General features: G+C 50.5%; 1 protein-coding gene across 3 annotated transcripts in view; it reads right to left on the bottom strand.

The window, feature by feature from the left end:
• Nucleotides 1-8702: 8702 nt before the first annotated feature.
• PLEKHD1 (pleckstrin homology and coiled-coil domain containing D1) overlaps nucleotides 8703-19350 on the bottom strand; it is a 29696-nt gene continuing 19048 nt past the window's right edge. For all 3 annotated transcript variants that reach the window (XM_032482263.1, XM_032482264.1, XM_032482265.1), the window contains 7 exons: nucleotides 15896-15990; nucleotides 14327-14420; nucleotides 12701-12879; nucleotides 12072-12204; nucleotides 11556-11700; nucleotides 11067-11216; nucleotides 8703-10812 (listed from right to left, as the gene is read on the bottom strand). In XM_032482263.1, the coding sequence (XP_032338154.1) occupies nucleotides 10643-10812; nucleotides 11067-11216; nucleotides 11556-11700; nucleotides 12072-12204; nucleotides 12701-12879; nucleotides 14327-14420; nucleotides 15896-15990 (966 nt within the window). In that variant the 3' untranslated portion in view covers nucleotides 8703-10642. The remainder of the gene's footprint in view (nucleotides 10813-11066; nucleotides 11217-11555; nucleotides 11701-12071; nucleotides 12205-12700; nucleotides 12880-14326; nucleotides 14421-15895; nucleotides 15991-19350) is intronic.

Below are 19350 nucleotides of genomic sequence, written 5' to 3'. Positions count from 1 at the left end.
GGTATTCGGAGACAGAGCCTATGTGGAGGTAATAAAGGTTAAGTGACATGACGAGGGTTGGGCCTTAATTCAATAGGGCTGGAGTCCTTTCAGGAAGAGGAAGAGACACCTACACTCTCTTTCTGCACGCACACAAAGAAGAGGTCGTGTGAGCCACCAGCCAGATGGCAGCCACCTGCAAGGAGAGAGAAGGGGCCTCAGAATGAAGCCGACCTTGCCCACACCTTGATCTTGGACTTCTCAGACTTCAGAACTGTGAGAAATAAACAGCTGTGGTTTCAGCCGCCCGGTCTGCGACACTTTGTTATGGCAGCCCCAGCAGACTAACGCAAGGTCGACCCTGTTTCTCTGTTTCCTGCCCATCCTCCCTCCCTGGGGCTCCCAAACTCCCTTACCTTACTCTACTTTTCCTGTTTACCATAGCCCGTAGTGCCTTTTAACATACCATATAATTCATTTTTAAAAAAATATTTATTGTTTACAGTCTGTCTCCCCACTAGAGCATAAGCTCCATGAGGGCAGGGAATTTTGTCTGTTTTGTTTACCAATATATCCAGGTGTCTAGAACAGTGCCTAGTACACAGGGGCATTCACTAAGTCTTTGTCAAATGAATGGATGAATCACCTTTCTTGAAGGTGTGAAAAGAATCAGAAAGGGGTTTTGATTTATCTTGGGTCTGCTTGTCTCTAAAGGGAAAGCAGCCCAACCTGGCCGGGGGTGGGCAGATGGGCTGGGCAGACTTGGCCATGATCTCAGGCACCCACAGGGGAGAGTGTGCCTCAAGAGGCTCCAACACAAACACTTGGCTGGTACTTTCCTCAGCCGAGAGTCACACAGACTGGAGGAGTCATCACCCACTTTGTTTAAAGAAGGAGCCAACATTCTCCAGTGGGAGCAGAAGATGGTCCAGGCACACAGCATGTGCAAAGGCACAGAGGCACGAAGCCATCCAAGAATACAGGTTTGCAAGGAGTGTGAGGGAGGAGCGTGACAGCAAAGCAGAGTCTAGAGAAGGTGAGGTCATGAAGCCAGGGAATGTCACGTTCAGGCACTTGAGCTTTATTCTGTCAGGAATCGGGGACCACTGCAGGGCTTAAGCAGAGAAGCAACCTGATGGGCTTTACTTGTCAGAAAGATCACTTGGGCAGCAGCTGGAGGAGGAGAGGCTGGAGACAGAGAGGCCCCATGGGAGGATATTTCACCAGCCCCAAGCACCTCATTGCAGCATATTTTCATCTTGTGCACTCCATGAGTACAGAACACGCATCTTTGTTAACTCATAACAAGCAGGGCTAGTACCGCTGCCCCCCTGCAACCTCAGGAAGGCACCCACCTGCCTCTACTCAGAGTGAGACGACCCAGATAGCTGGGCTCTGCCTTTCTTTGGCTCTTAGCAAGAGAGGGACTCATCTATAGGCAAATATCATTCAAAACATTCCAGCCTCAGTCTTTTCCTTAAGACCCTCCCACGAGGCTGTTGCCATGACAACCGTTGCTGACCCAGCCTTCCAAAAGCTGCTGGAGCCCCGAGACGATGTGGTCCTGCTGCTGCCGGCCGCTCCTCAGCTCCTCAGCAACGCTCGCCCCACAATGCAACAGTCCCGCCAGTTGCACTTCAGGCATGCACACACACACACACACACACTCCTCCGAATCTGTCCTCTGCATGTTTTCTTCCCACCCACCTCTGTGCTGCTGGATTGCCTGGGCAATCACAGATCCAGTTCTCCCCACTCACATGAGTGATTCAACCAAGTGGTGGGCAATGACCTCAGCAGCAGGACTAATTCATTCCTTGGGATGAACACAGGGAACCTCAAGAAAGGAGCTCTGCCTTTCCTCTCAGGTGCCAAGCTGGGGCTGGCAGTGGCCATACCCTCTCCCAGAGCTTTGCAGTGGGAGAGCAAGGTCAACACACAAAGCAAGGCAAAGATAAGCAGAGAAAAGAGCCAACATCCCCATGGCAGAGTCCCCAGTTCTAGGCCCTAAGGCCCTGGTTCCGGTGACACATTATTTGATTAGAGTCTTTCCCAGCCTCACAAGCCAATATGTTCTGTCACGGCAACCAGAAGTGTCCTGATGGGCCCTCCCTCTTTCCAAGTGAATTATTCCCAGTTACTGCCCATCCGCCTCCACGCCCAATCCTAAGAAATCCGTTCCCTCTCAGTCCCTTAATTTGCATAGCTCTAAAATGAAGAGAATGCATCTTGTTCCCAACCTTTCTTTATTCTAGGAAGTGTTCAAGGAGCAAGAGGAGACAGAAGAGGCTTAGAAGGCCGGGGACTCAGGAATATGTCCCAGGATTCGGGGACTGACAGAAATGATTCATGCTGAAGAGAGGGGGTGAGACAGAAAGGAACCAACCCACAAAGCTGGCCCGAGTGGGGAGCCAAAGCCGTGGGCTGCGGCACCGGGCACACGGGCTCCTCCTGGCATCCCAGACGCTGCCAGGCCGCCGCCAGGGAACAGTGCTTTCAGCGGCCACACAGGGTGAGAGGACAGCCATGGTCCCCAGCTTTCCTCACTTTCCTGAGCATGTCCTACTAACATTAGACCTCAGTTCCTCAGCCCTGACTTAGAGGCTTTACCCTGAATACCAAAGGGAACAAGTTCCTATGTGTGTGTGGGTGGGTGAGCACGTGTGTGTGAAGGAGAGGGAAAGACTTTCAAAGAAGCAGCATAGAAATGTTGAGTCAGGTGTAGAGAGTGTGAGCACAACCCCCATGAGTCACGCAAGGAGCGTTCACGTGGTCCCTCCTAAGAGCAGAGGCTGCCCACTCACCTCAACGCAATAAATGTCTCACAGGTCTTCCTTATCCTCTCAACCACCTGTGAGGTTGTAAGGGCAGGTATTCCAGCTGCATTTATATCTGAGGAGTGCACATTTACAACTGAGGAATCCGATGCCCAGAAACGTTAAGTAATTTGCCCAAGTCCCTCAGCCTGTAACGGGTGACCCCAACTCCTCCACGGGCCGTCGGCTGCCGCTGCCCTGCTGCTCTAACATCCTGGAGGCTGGAAGCCTGCTTTCCGAGTCGCTAGTACATACTCCGCTGAGCAAGCAAACCATTCCCCTCCAGCCTCTCCGGGCAGGCACAGTGATTTCAGCGGTGCCAAGTGATGGGGCTTTACAGACCCTCCAGAAAAACATATGCCCTAAAAGAGCTTAAGTAGAGACCCATGGTTTAGGATAAGCCCCACAGGCTCCATTAACCCGAGCAGCCCCATGTAAATAATAAATAAATAGACTATTAATAATAGTCTATTATTAACAAATAATATTAAATTAAGACAAGAAAAATAAATTAATAACTAGACTGCTCCTGGTTACCCGCAGGGCTAATAATCTGAGTCATGAACACCTTCCTATTTGGTGATGGGCCTGATTTCGAGACAGCATCCCCAGACAGACCATGCTATGATGAGCAGGTTGGTGTTTTATTCTCTTTGGGAGGCTCAAGCTGCTGGGACTCTCCCTGGCCTCCGCAGTGTGGGGTACAGTGTGGCGTACAGACCACATTCACCTTTTTCCTGGTGCTCAGCCAGACTACATTTCCCAGACTCCCCTGCAGGGGGATGAGCCACTTTCAGCCAATTAAATGAGGACAGAGGTGCTGGGGTGGGGGGCCACTTCCAGGCACAATGAAAAGGAGGAGAATCCTTCTGGATGGCAGGAGACTATGACCCCAGGGCAACTTTGGAAGCCTTGGGTTGATAGCAGAAAAAGTGACTGTCATACAGTTTCCTGAATGACGTATCTGGGATTCTCCACAGTCAACCTGCACAAACAACCAGGGTTTTGTCTTGTTCACTGTCATCTCCCCAGCACCACAGTAGAGCTTGACACATAGTACATATCATCCAACTTACGACATCATTAAATATAAGGCACATTATTAGTTTATGTACCACTGAGAAATAAAAGATGTTGTCAATTAAACTATGACATTGCTTTCACTCAGCATTTTTATTTTACACTTATTGAAAGAGCTCTTTTAGACTGGATTAGTCATGGATTTTCGTCATAAATCACTCGTGTGCATAATAAAATGTGAAACAGAAGTGAAATGATGGAGCTAAGGTATTTGCAGAACTTCTCATTCCAAATCTGACTCCTTTCTCTTGGACTGTGAGTGACGATACCCATCTCTTTTCACACTGCCATCCTCTGAGGCGTCACAAGTGTTGGTGATGCAGCATTTCTCTAAAGAAGCCATAAAAGAACTAAGCATCACATGTGCTGGGGACATGTGATGTCCTTAAGCCCTTTTTACAATTGTGCAGATCTGGTTATATCTCAAGCACCGCCACACATGTCTGATTCACCACCTCCCCCACAACCATTTGATTCTTATCTGTTAAAAGCATCTCCATGAGTATTTTGGGATTTTTTTCTTTCACCAAACTATCGACATACACTCAGCACATTTTGGTGCTGGGACTTTGATGTCTGCAAAGGCAATGGCAAAGTCATCAAGGCTGCCGTAAAGCCAGCGGCAATCACAAGATGCCATCAATTTTAGATACATCCCGATTTCAGAGATTTGGGGTTGGGGTGTGTGTGTCACAGACCTTTAACGAATATGATTGTAGGTTCTCAACAACTATTCGTTGAGTGAATGAGGAGATGAATTCGAGTTCCCAGTTTATGTTTGAAAAATGCCTTGACTTCCTTAGGAAAAGGTCTTCAGACTTTGGGAATCACACAACTCTGATAAAGCTAAGGTGATTATCAATTACGCAGCTCATATTTGCAAACAACAGAAATCCCAAGCAAAATGACCTCAGAAATTAGGAAAGATAAATTACCTCACATAGCAAGAAGTCCTGAAATAGGGCAGATCCAGGGTTGGTTCACTCAGTGACAACCCAGTAAGGACCAGGGCCCAGTGCCATCTTTCTGCTCAGTTACCTAGGCACACTGGCCTGGTCCTCGGACCAGCTGCCCCCGTGGTCACGGGTTGGTTGCCTTAGTTCTAGGTGTCATATCCAGACACACGACACACAATGTCCAGTGGAGATAACAGGATTGTATTTTCCCCACGACTCTTTTCTTAAAATGGAGGTACTGGGGACTGAACCCAGGCCTTTGTCCATGCTAAGCATGCGCTCTACCACTGAGCTATACTCCCCACCCCCATGACTCTTTAAAAGTGAAAAAACCTGTCCTAGAAATCCTCCAACAGACTTCTCATCTCATTGGCCAGCCTGAGTCACATGCCCACGCCTAACGCAATCTCCAGCAGAGACTTATGAAGGGTATCTGAAAGCATCTAATTCCACACCTTCATTTAATCAAGGGGAGGTCGGATGGCTTGCCCCTCTCTCAGGATTGATCACTGACTTTCCTGCCTCTAGATTCCCAGGCCAGGGCCTTCCCATTGGCTGCCTCCTCGCTGAGAGGACACTTCTGTTTCAGAGGACACTGGGCTGGGGAGTGAGGAAGGACAAAGGAAGGTGAAGGCCAAGAGACTGCCAGCATGAAAGTGGTTGGAGGCAACAAGAAAAGGCCTGGTAACTTTGCAAATCCTTAGGATGAGAAGCTCTGACCCTCAGGGCCTGCTGCACTGGGCCAGTCAGACTTCAGAAGAGAAGAATTCCAGGAGGCTGTCAGTTACCAAACAGCTGAGTCAAACCCTTAAGAACCCATAACAGAAAAGATCTGAATTGGAGACTGTTGGGGCCTAGAACATAGAGGAGCCCAATGTGTTTGTTGAAGGAAAGAATGGAGGGAAGACGCTCTCTAAAAATCATTTACATATAATCATTTACGTATTTACACATAATATTTTACATACTAATGTTACATATTAATATTTACATATGCTAGAAAGAACACTAGCCATGAACTCAAGTACCTGAAACTCCGTTTAGAAGTTCTGTGACCTCGGGCAAGTCCCTTAACTTCTGTGGGTTTCATTTTTCTGTAAATCAAGGAAAGATGGCACGCACGGTACCCCATAGACTCGATGAATGATGGTTGAAGCAGAGACTTTTGTTTCATATCATAAAGGGGAGAACAGCTGGGAGAATCCCACCAATAACACAGCACCTTGGTGGTTTCACAAAGCCCTCCCCTTTCTGAGAGCCTTGGTTCAGTTTCCCGCTGAATTTGCTGGCCCAGCTCAGAGCATGCTGCCATCTGCTGGAAAGAAGGAGGAAGTGACCACCAAAGCATCCCTTAACACAAGGTCACCACGAGATGCAACCCGGAAAAGATGATGCATAGGGACCCAACTTCCCCTCATCTATGACTCTCTTATCTTTAAGATGGGCAGGACCGTCACCACTGGCCAGCAATTTGTCAGAAAAATAAGATGTCCATCAGTTTTTCTTTTTAAAATCACAGTGAATATTTGTTGAATGAAGATGGGAAGAAGTGATGCTGACAGCTGGTCTCAGACACCAGCGTGAACATGAGAACCAACCTCTTTCCTTTCCCAGGACAGCCTTCCAGGTGACTGCAATTAGTTGCAGTGGCCTTTTCCTTGGGCAATAAATCAGTTATCCTTCCTGTTCTCATCTCAACACTAAAATTTCCTCTTCTCATCCCTTCTGACAACAGCATGGCACCAAGTCCAACCCAAGCTGGAACATCCTCCCTGAGAACTGCACCTTCTCAGTCAGCGCTGTCTGTAGCAGCCATGTCTCCATTGACTTCAGGGCTGCAAGTTCCCAGATCATAGAACTTCAGAGATACAAGTGCTCTGGGAAGCTCGGTGAGATTTAAGAGATTTATCTCCTATCTAATAAAAACATATAAATATAAAAAGCATTTTAAATAGTGATTTATCAAAAGCTCCAGAGCCAGTAAGTAGTAAGGCAACAACTCCTCCCACCCCTACCCCGCCCCCACTCCCTTGGGTAGCAGCAGGCAGAGTATAGGTCAAGTTCCTCCCCTGGGCACCTTGTGATCGGGTCACTGCTCTGCAAGAGGAAAGGTTCTCCCTGTAGTCAATGTCACTCCAAGGCCCATCAGTCAGTTTTTGCCAGGAAACAAGGCAAATTGAGTGCGTTCATAGCAGCACTCTCAGCCCAGAGCCAGGTGTCAGATCCTCCAAGGCAAGCAAGGCAGAGAGCATGAGCCCCAAACACATTGAGCTGGCTCTGCATCTGCCTGAACAGTGGCTGCAGAACCTGTGGTCCAGCCTGGACCTTTGAGCATCCCTGACTCATCTCAACTTCCCTGTCTGATCGTCAAGTCTTACCCAGGGGCAAAGCCAAAGAACGCACAAAATACTGGACTGCATTGAAACATTTGGTGACAGTTGCAGGTAGAATTCCCCCCAAGGGGACTGAGTTTATTAAGATCCCCCACTCCCAAGTTTTCTGGGCTTGGAATGCTTCCTGAACTTCCCCTGAACACCTTTAACCCAACAGGATGGGGAAGGAAGCTCATTTCTGGGTCAGAGGAGTTGGTAGAGATGAGTGGAAGCCCAAGTGTAGGGAAGGGAAGGGGAGATGGGACATACAAAGAGTCAGGAGAACCAAGCCTGGGGCATTACGTTGCACTCATCCACACCCACGTGGACATTTGAATAACCAGTTTCTCCCAGTTGCTTTGGATGTCTGGGAGTGGATCTCTGTTTCTAAGTGGCAAGAAGAAAAAGACACCACTGTACTCTCTCTCAAAGCTTTGCAAAGGACATCTCTTCACCTCTGCTGCCAGGGGTGGGGCAAGATTAGAGTCAAAGTCACAGGGTTCCTGACTTTGGGGAGCCCCTGAAGCATCCTGGGGGTCTGAGCAGCTTCAGCCTGGCTTATTACAGAAGCACAAGAGTCCCAGGGACTGTTGGCCTTTACCAAGGGCTCCTTTGTTTGGTGGGTTTAGTAACTGCCTTCCAATTAGACCAAATCTGACACAGCCTGGGCTTGAGCAAGTTTGTTTCACCATCATCATTCATTATGGGCTCCAAATTTCAGGCAGACGGCACCCAAGCACCCACAGGCTGCACAGGTCACAAGGAGCTGGAAGGAATAGGATGGGTAGGGGGCAAGAGTTACATCCTTTCAGAGACGAGTACAGGCAGTGGATCATTCCCAGGGGCTGGGAATCCAAGTGTTTTACAGATCTCTTGCCTCACCCATTAACATGTCACTGAGGGAAAGCATTAAAACCAGAATGACCATGGAATTATCATCCAAACTGGGACACTTGTGATAGCAAAAGGGGGAGCCATTAATAATTACGCTGGAAAACAGCACAAAAAGGGTTGTGATGATAGAGCATCCAACCCCAGTGAGAAAACAAAATAGGGGGAGAATCCAGGCATCACCATTTCCCACTCTCCCTTACATGATTACAAAATAAAAGTATACATCTCTCCTCAACGGAGCAGATAAAACTGTCAATTTCCAGTAGGGATACTGAAACTAGCAAGCCATCAAACTAGGTACACTTTGTCTGCCTGAGGCTATTCCCACTGTGCAGTCAGCTCTGTCCCTTTGGTCCGTGCTCAAATCAGAAGAAAATCCTGCTGATAGTCCTTGTTACATGGCGACAGCCAGGACCTCAGGGTGGGAACACAGATTTTCAGTTAATTATTAAGAAACCACTCCCAGGAGGTGCAGCAGAGGGGAGTACAGCCTCCTACCTAGGAAAATGTGTGTGCAAAGGAGCGCAAGCCCACAATTCCATAATTCCACATTCAGCCTGCAGGGGGCAACATCTCTCTAGCCAGGACCACAGTGCAAACGATACTGCAGGAAAACACTTTTAATTAGCCAAGAATAGGGCTTTGCTTTGTTTAAAAAAAAAAATCACATCAGTATATTTCCAGTGAGCAATTTCCACCTCCACATATTTTCACATAGAGATATCACTCTTTTCCTATTTACAGTGCTAGGTACAGTAGTAAGTTTTTAACAAATAAATACTTATGGATTGATCAGTTGGTTGAAAATAATAAGTACAGGGTGACCTAGGAGGAAAGGAACTAGAGTTTGGTGAATGTGCGTGGAAAAGCACTTTCCTCTCTGGTGAAGAGCTTGCCCAGGGGGAGAAACATTTGAAAATTTCCAGAAGATCTTTCTCCAAGAGCAAACCATTATTAATCTAATTCTTAAAAACAAAAAATAAAATTGTAATCTTGGCTTATAAATTGTCCTCATTTCAAAGTCCATCCTACATACATGTTAGATACATGAGTTCCAGGTTTATGCAGGGTTCTATACATTTAAAGCTTTTACATTTAGACTCATCCCCTTTCAGACGCATTGGTTCTGAAGCGCCTCCAGCCTTGTTCCCACCCAGGCTCTGAAGAGACTGGCTGAAGCCATCCAATTCCGCCCACCACGGAGAAGGAGCCGCTGAGGTTCACTTTACCAGGCAGCCCTGAGTGCGGAGCAGGGCAGCCTGTCTGGCCTTGCCGGCCTAGCGGTAGACACGTGCATGTTCTGAGTCAGCAACACTCCTTTTCCCACAGAACAAGCTGCAGGACTCTGCCCCGCAGCCATCTGTCCACCTTTCAGACTGGGCGCTGTTTTCTAAGCAGCAGCAGATCAGTACCTTTAATACCACCAGGGTCCCTGAGCACCCTGATCCCATGGAGGCCCCTTTTCTGGAGAGACCAACAGACTCGTACGGTTTCAGAGGGAAAAGAGCAGGGCAGACAGTCTGTCCACGGGTGAGGGACACAGTCCTCAGCCCCTTGGAGGGCAGTGTCTCCCACCAAAGCTGCAGATAGATGTTTCAGCTTTACCCCTGATGACTCTGGACCAACCAATGGCTACTGGCCTTATCACAGGCCCAAGCCCCCCATCTTCCAGCGTTTGTGGTCATTGTTTCACTGAGTAAAGCCTCTGCAGGGAGAGGAGGCAGCAAGGTGATCAAAGTTGAGGCAGCTGAGGGGGTACCATCTGTGATCCCCCAGACCAGCAAGGCCGCTGGAGCCAGAGGGAGCTGCCTCCCTGCTCGACCAGGAGGAGATTATGCAGGAGCCAGCCACCTTCTTCCACTCTGACTTGCTACCTGTCCTCTAGGGGAGACCTCAGCCTCACTGCTGGCTGGAGCTCTCACCCAGGGCCCTCAGTACATATACAGGAGGGGTGCAAGGGGTCACATCTCCCCTGAAGGGTGCTGAGGCTGCAGGTGGGTGAGCTCACCTAGGAGGGGAATGAGTGAGTGTCCCACAGCCAGGGCCTGACCTCAGGAAAGGTGTGTGTGGTATGCATGAGCCCAGGAGCTGCTGTGCCAGGTCCCTTTCCTCCCCACCCCACAGTGAGGTCAAAGTGAGGAGCCTTGACTGAAGGAAGCCTATGGGTCTCAGAAGCAAAGAAAGGGTTCGGAAGCCCTGGGAAAGCAAATGTCAAGGTGGGGAGGGTGGCAAGAGTCACAGAGAGGTACAGTGGGCCCTGCCCACCCCACTCCCCAACCAAAGAGGCCTGTATGTACAACCAGGCCCCTTCCTCATTTTATCATGACAACCAGGCAGCCCCCAGCTTGGGCCTGCAGGGGCCTGGCCTAGACCCAAGGGCAGGGTCTGGGGACAGGGTAGGTGGGTGGCACTCCTGACCTTTGCGGTTGAGGCTGGCCGCCAGGTGGAGCTCTGGCAAAGAGGAGCCAGGTGGAGTCAGGCCTCTCCCTGCTGCCCCTTCCTGCCCCAACGAGCAGAAACTTGGGGGGCAGGGGAGGAGCGCCCATCACTTCCCCCCCCGGGGAAGCACAGAGGGGGCTCCGGACTGGGTTGCCATGATGTGGTAGATGGATTCGCGGAAGCGCTGGTCCCGGCTGAGCCGCTTGGCCACCTCCTTCAGCTCCTCCATGTTGTTGGCTTCCAGCTGGGAGGTCATGAAGGACTGGGACGGCTTCACTGGGGAGACAGTGGCCCCACAGGCCGGCCATGAACAGCTCTCCCTCCACTGAGGCGCAGCCCTGTCCCCAACCCCAGCCCATCTGCCTGGCTCCCCGTCCTATAGCCCATCAAGGGCTCCCATGGGGACAGGACTCTGGGAGAAGCCCAAGGCTGGGCCAGCCCCTCCTCCTCCCTGCCCTGCTCTCTTCCTGCCTCGTCCCTGACAGCCCATGACCATCCCACCCTCCAGGGCTGCAGACAGCCACACTCACCGTCATTCCAGGAGGTGCTGGACCGGCGCCGGTGGAAGCGGCAGCTCTTGATGCGGCGAGTGGCCGCCTTGTGGATGTACACCGAGTTCTTCATGATGACCGGCATCTTGGCCTCCAGTTCGGCATTCCGAATGCATTCTTCGAAGAACCCTGCAGCCATAGCTCCACTGTATTCTTCCCTTCTGCTCCCTCCCATACCTTCCCCAGAATCCAGTTGGGGTTGAGAGGAAAATACGTTGACCCTCTCCCTTCGGAGACCAGAGCCACCAGCTGAAGGGAGCAGAATGGCAGGATTTCCCACCACCCCAGGTCCAGCAGCCAAAGGAAGCCACGCTAAGGAAAGGCCCACAGGCAGGAGTCTGGAGAAGAAACTCCATCAACAGCTAGGGAACATCTGGTGCACATCAGGCCGGGTTTGGGGCTCCCCAGGGTCTGGACACAGCTGGGCAGAGCTCTGGGGCTGGGCAGGGCACCGAGGGCATGGCTTACTCTTCAGGTGGGTCACGTCAGCCCGCATCCTCTCCTCTTTCTCCTTGTTCCGCACCTTGGAGTTGAGCCCTTGTTCCAGGCTCCGCAAGGCCCCCTCGGCCTCCCGCAGACGCCTCTCCAGGTCCATGCGGACCTTCACCTCAGCCTGTGGGGAGAGGCCAGGAGAGGGAACTGGGCTCTAGGGAGCAGCTGCCACCCCCTGGAAGTCTTCCCTGATCGCTCCTGGTTCAAGTGGGCTTTCTTGCCTCCAGACATGGATGGAAGTTACCGCATCCTGCTTCGTGTCTTATGCCCTCCACCCGATGGCCTGGACTTGGCCCCTGCACTCTGCGAGTGTCTACAGTGCTGCCCCAAAGGGCAGGCTCTGGGTTTCCCTTTGTGGCAGCATCACCTGCACCTGGCTGGGCAGAAGGGCAGGGACAATTCAGGTAGCTGCCTGGTGAGTGCAGGGATGTAAGGGAAGTAAGTCTGCAGGTGCGGGACGGCCCAGAGTACCAAATGCTCCCAGGCCAGCACCTTGAGCTCCCTCTCGGCCTGCTGCTTCTCTGCCGTCAACTCCTGCAGCGAGTTCTGCAGCGCCTGGGACTGGCTGGAGTAGAACTCCCGCTCCTCCTCCAGGGCCCGCGAGCGCTCCTCATTCTCCTTCATCCTGCGGGAGAGGTGCTCACTCAGAGACCGCTCGCCAAAGGCGCTTCCAGGGGGACAGTGGCCCCTTGTAGGGACGTGGCTGGAGAAACCCTGAGACCCTATCTGGCGAACCCCAGAACCAGCTGGGTCCTGTCCCCCAGGTGGCATCCCCCAGGTGGTCAGTGGGTTCAGGTCTCGCTAGTTCTGTGAGCTCAGGAAAGTCCTCCAATCACTCCAAGGCTCAGTTGCCTCATCTGTCAAAAGGGGCAGAGAGGACCTGCCCAGCCTGCCACAAAGCGCTGCCAGATGGGCCTAATGACTGTCTTTATAGGTCACATTGTTGCAAGAGACAATCATCAAGTCAGCTTAGGATACTGAAGGATTGTTTCCCATTTGCCTGGTGGGAAAACTGAGTCTGAGGCAAAAGGAAGTGAGTGACCTACCTGACCAAGGCCAATCTAGAACCCAAGAGCCCAGGTGCCCAGCTCAAGGAGAGCTACCCCCATGGACTCCCTCACCGCTTCTCCGCCAGGAGCTTCTCCTTCAAGAGCTGCTGCATCTTCTCCTCAATCTGCCTCAGGTTGCTATGGAGACCCCCGCTGGGAGGGGGCTGCTCACTCTGATTGGCCAGTGTCTGCAGCTGGTTCTCATTCTCCTCCAGCATTTCCAGGGTTTTCTTCTTCTCTATAGAGAGTTCCTGTTGTGGAGGGAGGTGAGGAAGAGAGAGAGCCTAACTCAGGTTCTCCACCATGGCTACCTTCACCTGCCTTTCAATTCCGGGAAGTGATGCCTTCCTCTTCTCAGTCTTCTGGGAACATCTGAAATGTCTCCACTCTTCCCTTGAGGTAAAAGGCCAACCAGGATCTCCTTCACACCAAGGCAAGCCTACTCCTCCATCAAGGGAGGCAAGGATGAGCCCAGTGTGGCTTCCAGTGGAGGTGGCATCTACTACAATGGTACCCAAGGGCATCATGAACTTCTGGGGTTCTTGTTCCTCCAGGGATGAGTGAGGGAGTGTGTTGGGCTCATGTGAAAAACACCCAACAGGAACCACCCCAAGAGCATTTTTAGACATTCTCCCCACTTATCAGACTGGGATCTTTTACTACTCAGAAATTCTGGAGTTGGAACTACCTGTGAGAGCCACCTCCCATGATGTGAACCAGGGAAAGATAAACAAATAAAGGCACCACAAACCAACCCCAGTCAGTCGAGGGAGGATAGAAACCTTGCAGCTTGCAAGGAAATTCATGAATTCAGTGACCATCATGGATCCCCCACGATGTGCCAGGCTCACTCACGGTGCTGGGCTTGGAGAGAACTTAAGACACAATCTAGTGAAGTTCACCATTTGGAAAACACAGCCTCACATGTCAAGTACATAACAGATGGACAAAATGCTGCAGGAACGCAGCACTCAGAGCAAACCCTCCTTAGAAGAGTCAGGGAAGCTTGTCTAAGGTGATATTTGAGCTGAGTCTTTGAAGGATGAAAGCGTTCTCCAGGAAGAGAAAAAGTGAGCGCACTTTCTGGATAGAAGAAACAGTGTGGGCAAAGATTTGCAGGATAAAAGGGCGTTGCTTCCTCGGGGCACATGTGCTTAGTGGTTTGAAAAGGGGTTCGGGGTGTCACTGTGCAGGGTGTGGAGGGCAGTGGAGGGAGAGTGGGCCGGAGGGGGGACTGGGGCCAAAGTGTGCTCTTTGTCCTTGACACACACCGCCTCCTCCTCCCTCACAGTCTCTGTGGTCTCAGATGGAGGTGACCTACTGTTGATTTCCCCTCATGTTCAATTTCATCCTGAGTGAATGAGCCACAAGAAGGAAATGGTGGGTCACCCTGCCACCCACCCGAATCAATTTTCCATCTGGTATAAAAATACAAGCACTGAAGAAGGTGGATTTCCTAAGGCCACGGTCATAGCAAGGGCAAACTTGAATTTGCCGTTCTGGGTCCTGCTTTGGGCCTCATGGGGTGGCTGGAGTTCCCGATGGTCCACGGGGAAGAGACCCTTTAGATCAGCGCCCCTTGGTGCCCTGTTTCCCTTGCAGATAACCCTCTGGGGAAACACTGTTGGATAAACTGTTACTGTGTGTCCCATCCAACCAGCCTGCCTCCAGGCAACCAGCCCACCAGTGGCCCCTCACCTCCAGCGTCTGCTGTAAGGACTCCGTGAAGTGCCTCAGCTCCTTTTTCTCTTGCTCCACCCCCTTGAGGCATCTTGCAGTCAGTTCTAGCTCCCTGCGGGGACAGAGGGCTGGGTCTGGTAGTGTCCACCCCTCCCAGGCCCCTTTGTGGCTTCCGCTTTAACTCTCTATACAGCTCAGCGGACTCTTTGGAAGGCCAGCCCCTCTGCACGGCTGGGGTCCTGCCAGCAGCTATAGGGGCCCAGGGCTGAAAGAAGGAAGATGCCAGCCAAGTGGGGCAGAAGTCACTTGCTCCAAGGACATGTGAATCTGTCAGTCAGAATCAATCCAGGGCCACCGCAAGAGCAGAGAGGAGCACTGGAGACACAGAGACCTCACCCTCTCTCTTTCCTGGACAGCTCTTGCTAGAACCCCAGCTCACTCTAATATGAGATGTGGCTGTGACCCTTCTCTGGGGTGACAAACTCCTTACTGCTTTTTTAACAAGCCTGGCCACCCCCCAGGCCTTTACTCCAGGTTTCCCCTCCTCTTACCTGGATGCCTTTCCCTTCTCCTGCCCAATTTTCCAACTCCTACCCGCCCTTCAAGACCCAGCTCAATCTAACCTCTGCTGAAGTCCCCAAGGATCACACATATATCTTAATTCCTGTAACACAGGGAGTGTGTCCTATGCCTCTGAGCTCCTGGTTGTGTATTATCATGGTGACGTTTCCTGGGTGTGAGTCTGGTTTTCCCAACCAGATCCTTAGGGGAGAGGACTTGCCTTCTATTCCAGTGTCTGGCACAACTCTGGAAGTGAGCAAGTGCTTGGCTATCACTTGGTGAGATCCTCTGAGCTCCTCTCTCCCCCAAATACAAATGACTTTCTTTTACAAAGTTGTTAAAAGAAAAATTTTTCTGGGCTTTTGCTGATAACCAATAGTGATGACGATGATAATGGTGGTGACAACAGCCAGCACCACCAGCAATCCCCAGAGCTGTGGTCTCGAATTCATGCACAGACTGTATCAGAATGACCTGGAGAACTTTTTTTCTTCTTCTGTTTTTCTACCAGGGATAGAATACTTTTTAAAATATAGATTTATGGGCCCTACCTTCAGGAGATTCTGATCCTCTCAGATGATTATAATGTGCAACTGGGTTTGCAAACCACACACAGACTAAAGATCCCAAGAGACAGGCATCATTAGCCAGAATGTGAAAAGACTGTGCAGGAAAGACAGGAGATGTTGGGGGTCTTGGCTAACAGCACCTCCAGACCAGCCTGTCCTCTCCGCCCCAGGGAAGGAAGGTTTGACAGAGGCAGGAGGGGCTTGTTGCTTGGGGGGATGCCTGAGTGCACCTGCCCCTGCCTCATGTTCCAGGGGGCAGAACTGGTCCATTGATGTGGGATCACAGCTTTTTCTGGGCACATCTCAAGGCCTGCAGCATTGGGAAGATAGAGGCAAAGTCATCAAGTAATGAGATCTCCTGGAGGGAGGCCTCTCCAGCCTGACCGGAAACACGGGTCCGACACACCCTAGCCTGGATGCACCTCCCTCCCGCTCCCTCCCAGGGCACCACCATCACCTCTTGATCTGCTCCTGCTCCATCCTCAGCTCCTGTACCACCTCTTCAAATTGCTGCTTCTCAGCCTCCAGCACTTGGTTCAGGCGCTCAAGTTCCTGAAGAGAATTAGAGAGAAAGAAAAGAGTCACGGGCAGCAAAGGGCCCTGAGGTCAGGAACCCCACTCTAAACCAGGGGATCCTCTGGGATTCAGCACAGTCTGGACCAGACTTGGAATTAAGCCCCGAGGATCTCTGGCCCCACTCAGTGACACAGAGTCTCAACAAAACTGAAATTGGTGATGAGCTGGGCTCAGTTAAAACACACTCAGCATGCTGAGGCAGGGTTTGGAAACGATCCCAACACTATTTCCTGTGACTGAATGTGATGATAATTCTAGATGTCTTCTCTGCCACTCGGCAACTCCAATCATTCACACCCTAACGCATGTTGGCTGGCCCCCAAGTCGCCAAGGGAAAAGTGTGAGTGTATATCGCCATTGAAGATCCCTGGAGTGGCATTGGTGAGAAGTGTCAAAGAAAAGCCATTCCCAAGCCAAAAGTCAGAGAATAAAGACTTTTTTCTCAGGGCATCTGGGAGACAATGCGTACAAGTGACTGCAGCTTCCCCTGTACTCAGCCCCAAGGTAACAGGAGAGCCAGAAAGCCCAGGACAGGCTGGCCCAGACGGGCCACACCAGTCCCTTCAGGAATGCCAACAAGTGTTTTCTCAACAAGCAGGAGCCCCCCAGGTGCCCTATTTTCCTGGGGTTCAATGGCAGATGGTACTGGGGGGGGACACTTCAAGTGAAGAGTGGCTAGAAGCATTTTGTGACAACTGTTTTGTTCCTCCACATTTTACACTGTGGGAGGATGTTATTTCTAGATCCGCTTTCCCTCTCATCCTCTAGTTCCAAATTACACCCTCCTTTTCATGCAGGGACTTTGTTCTCAAGGATAATGGAAACCCCACTAGGGAGTGGGGCTGCCTGCAGGGAGAAGTAGCCATTGGCCTGGGGGAGAATCAGAGAAGGAATAAAACCTGAAGGAAAGGGAAGAGTCTGATTCCAAGCCCTATGCCTTCTATGCCTAAGCTTCTCACTCAAAAATTTGCTTTCTTTCCTTTCTAATCACGATTGACACTTCTGGGGTGGTTCACTAACAGTTATCACTAGGGCCGCTCCCTGGTATTCTGATGCCCCTCCTGGTCACACTGCATGGCCACAGTGGACCTGCAAAAGCTGGGTAGGTCCATGGGGCTGGCCAAGGCCAATGGATGTGAGCAGAAGTGTGTCACTTCCAGGCAGATAGAAGAGGCAGGGTGGACAAGCTCTGTGCCCTTCTATGCCACGGCAGCCAGTGCTGCTGTCAACAGTGGAGGCTCCATCTGCCCGGATCCCTGAGGGGCGTGGAGCAGAGCCCCAGGCTGACCGAGGTAGCACAGTCAGAAGTAGACCTTTGCTGTTCGAAGCCACTAATACTTTGGGGTTGTGTGTTATGGCAGTAGATATAGCCAAGTATGGACATAATATAAATATAACTAAAATTTTATTCTTGTAGACCTCCCCCTTTTTCATGAAAAAAGAGTTCAGAGCTTCAAAGAGTTTGAAAACCTCTACTTTAATACATTCTCAGTAGCTGACACATGGTATGGCGAATGACGATAAACCTGACTTATCTCCTCTCTTTGGAGGCCTCTGCCTCCAGGGTGGCCCGGGGGACTGGGGAAATTATAGGCTGTAAGCATCCCTGGGCTTAGACCTGAAAAATCACAAGGGCATTTGGCTCTTATAGGCACCTGGCTTCTGCTGCTTCAGAAGAGACCACACAGGACGTGGCTGGAGGACCATCCCACAATGTTAGCCTCTTAGCCTGGAGAGCCCCTTTCTGCAACACTCCAACTTGTAAACGTTTCCCTTTGCTTACTATTACACTGGGATATCCTTTTGTAATTGAAAATGGGAGAAAGTAAACGATTAAATCCCCAAGGAAATCCCCATATTCTGCTGGTGGCAGTGGCAATAGGTACATTTTTAAAAAATTATTTTTATTTTAATTTTAGTGGACGTACCAAGGATTAAACCCAGGACCTCACACATGCTTAGCACATACTCCACCACTAAGCCGTACCCCACCCACTACAAATTTTTTGAAAGCAGTTTGGCAATATGAATCAGGAATCTTAAAAGTTCTTGCCATTCGAGTTAGTAATTCCACCTATAGGAATCTAACCTAAGGAAACAGTTAGAAAAGCAGACCAAGATTTACATATAAAAATGTTCACTGTGGCATAATTTATAGTAGTGAAAACAGCCTAGATGTCCAAAAATAGAAGATCAATGATCATCACATATGATGAATCAGTACTTGGTCATTAAAACTGATGTTTTCAAAGAATGTTGACTGACATGGAAAATTGCTAAAGGCACAATATGAATGAAGGCAAAATGAAACTATCCTGAAAAAGGCCATAAAAGTGAATATCTGATATGACCCTATTACATTTAAAATATATATAGGTAGGCAGGCTGCCCTCCTCCGGGCCCTTTCTGCCACGTGGAGGATGTCAGGGCTGCACCAGCACACAGCGCACATCTGCATGGGCCTTGCTGGTCCACAAAGCGCTCCCTGCATTCTATTTCATTATTTCACTGAGCCTCACAGTAGCCTGGGAGCTAGCCAGGCACAGCCATCACTCTTATTGGAGCATCACAGAGGCGAATTTGCCCAAGGTCACATAGTCAGTGATAGAGTTGAGACTCTAATCTGGGCTTCCTGGTACCAGACACTGAGTCTCCCTTTAGACCAGACTGCTTCTTAGAGACCAGAAAATCATCTTATCACTGGGCTATTGTACCAAATGTCTTTCTATGTGGCCCAAGCAAGTTACTCCCAGATCACCTCTGATCTGGAGTGGAGATGGGAGAGGTGCAGGGGACAGGCAGACCCATAGTATTGATGAGTAAGTTAAGGAAGGAGTAACCTTGGCAGAATGACTCAATGAGCTCCATTCCCGGTCTAGAGTATGCAGCTGACACAGGAATGTGAACCTGAGCACAATCCTCTTCCTCCTGCCGGCCCAGAGCAGCCTTCACTGCGATACCACCTGGGCCCAGGTGAGTCTCACTCACATATTGTACCAAAACACCAGGAAGTTCACAGCTGGCTGGACTCCCCCCTTCAGCGTGCTAGGGCTTTAAGCGAGGCCTCTTAGCACTGGGTCTCCGTTGGCCTCATTTCCTGGCTAAAGACCTAGATAGAGTGTCTAAATTTTCCTCGGGCTGACTGCTGCCCCAGATTTAGCCTCTCTGATGGATAAGTCTGTCTCTCCCTGCCAGTGGCTGTATCTGTCACTATGTGTCATCCCCTGGCTTCCTAAATTACCTGTCTTTAAGTTGCTGACAATCCACCAGAAGTCTCACTTCTCAAAATGTACAGAACTATATGAAGAAAATGCCAAAACTCTAATGCCAGAAGGA

Source organism: Camelus ferus, chromosome 6 (genome assembly GCF_009834535.1).
Source record: "Camelus ferus isolate YT-003-E chromosome 6, BCGSAC_Cfer_1.0, whole genome shotgun sequence".
NCBI lineage: Eukaryota > Metazoa > Chordata > Mammalia > Artiodactyla > Camelidae > Camelus > Camelus ferus.
The sequence above is the reverse complement of the archived record's forward strand: the minus strand, read 5'-3'. Positions and strand labels throughout refer to the sequence as shown.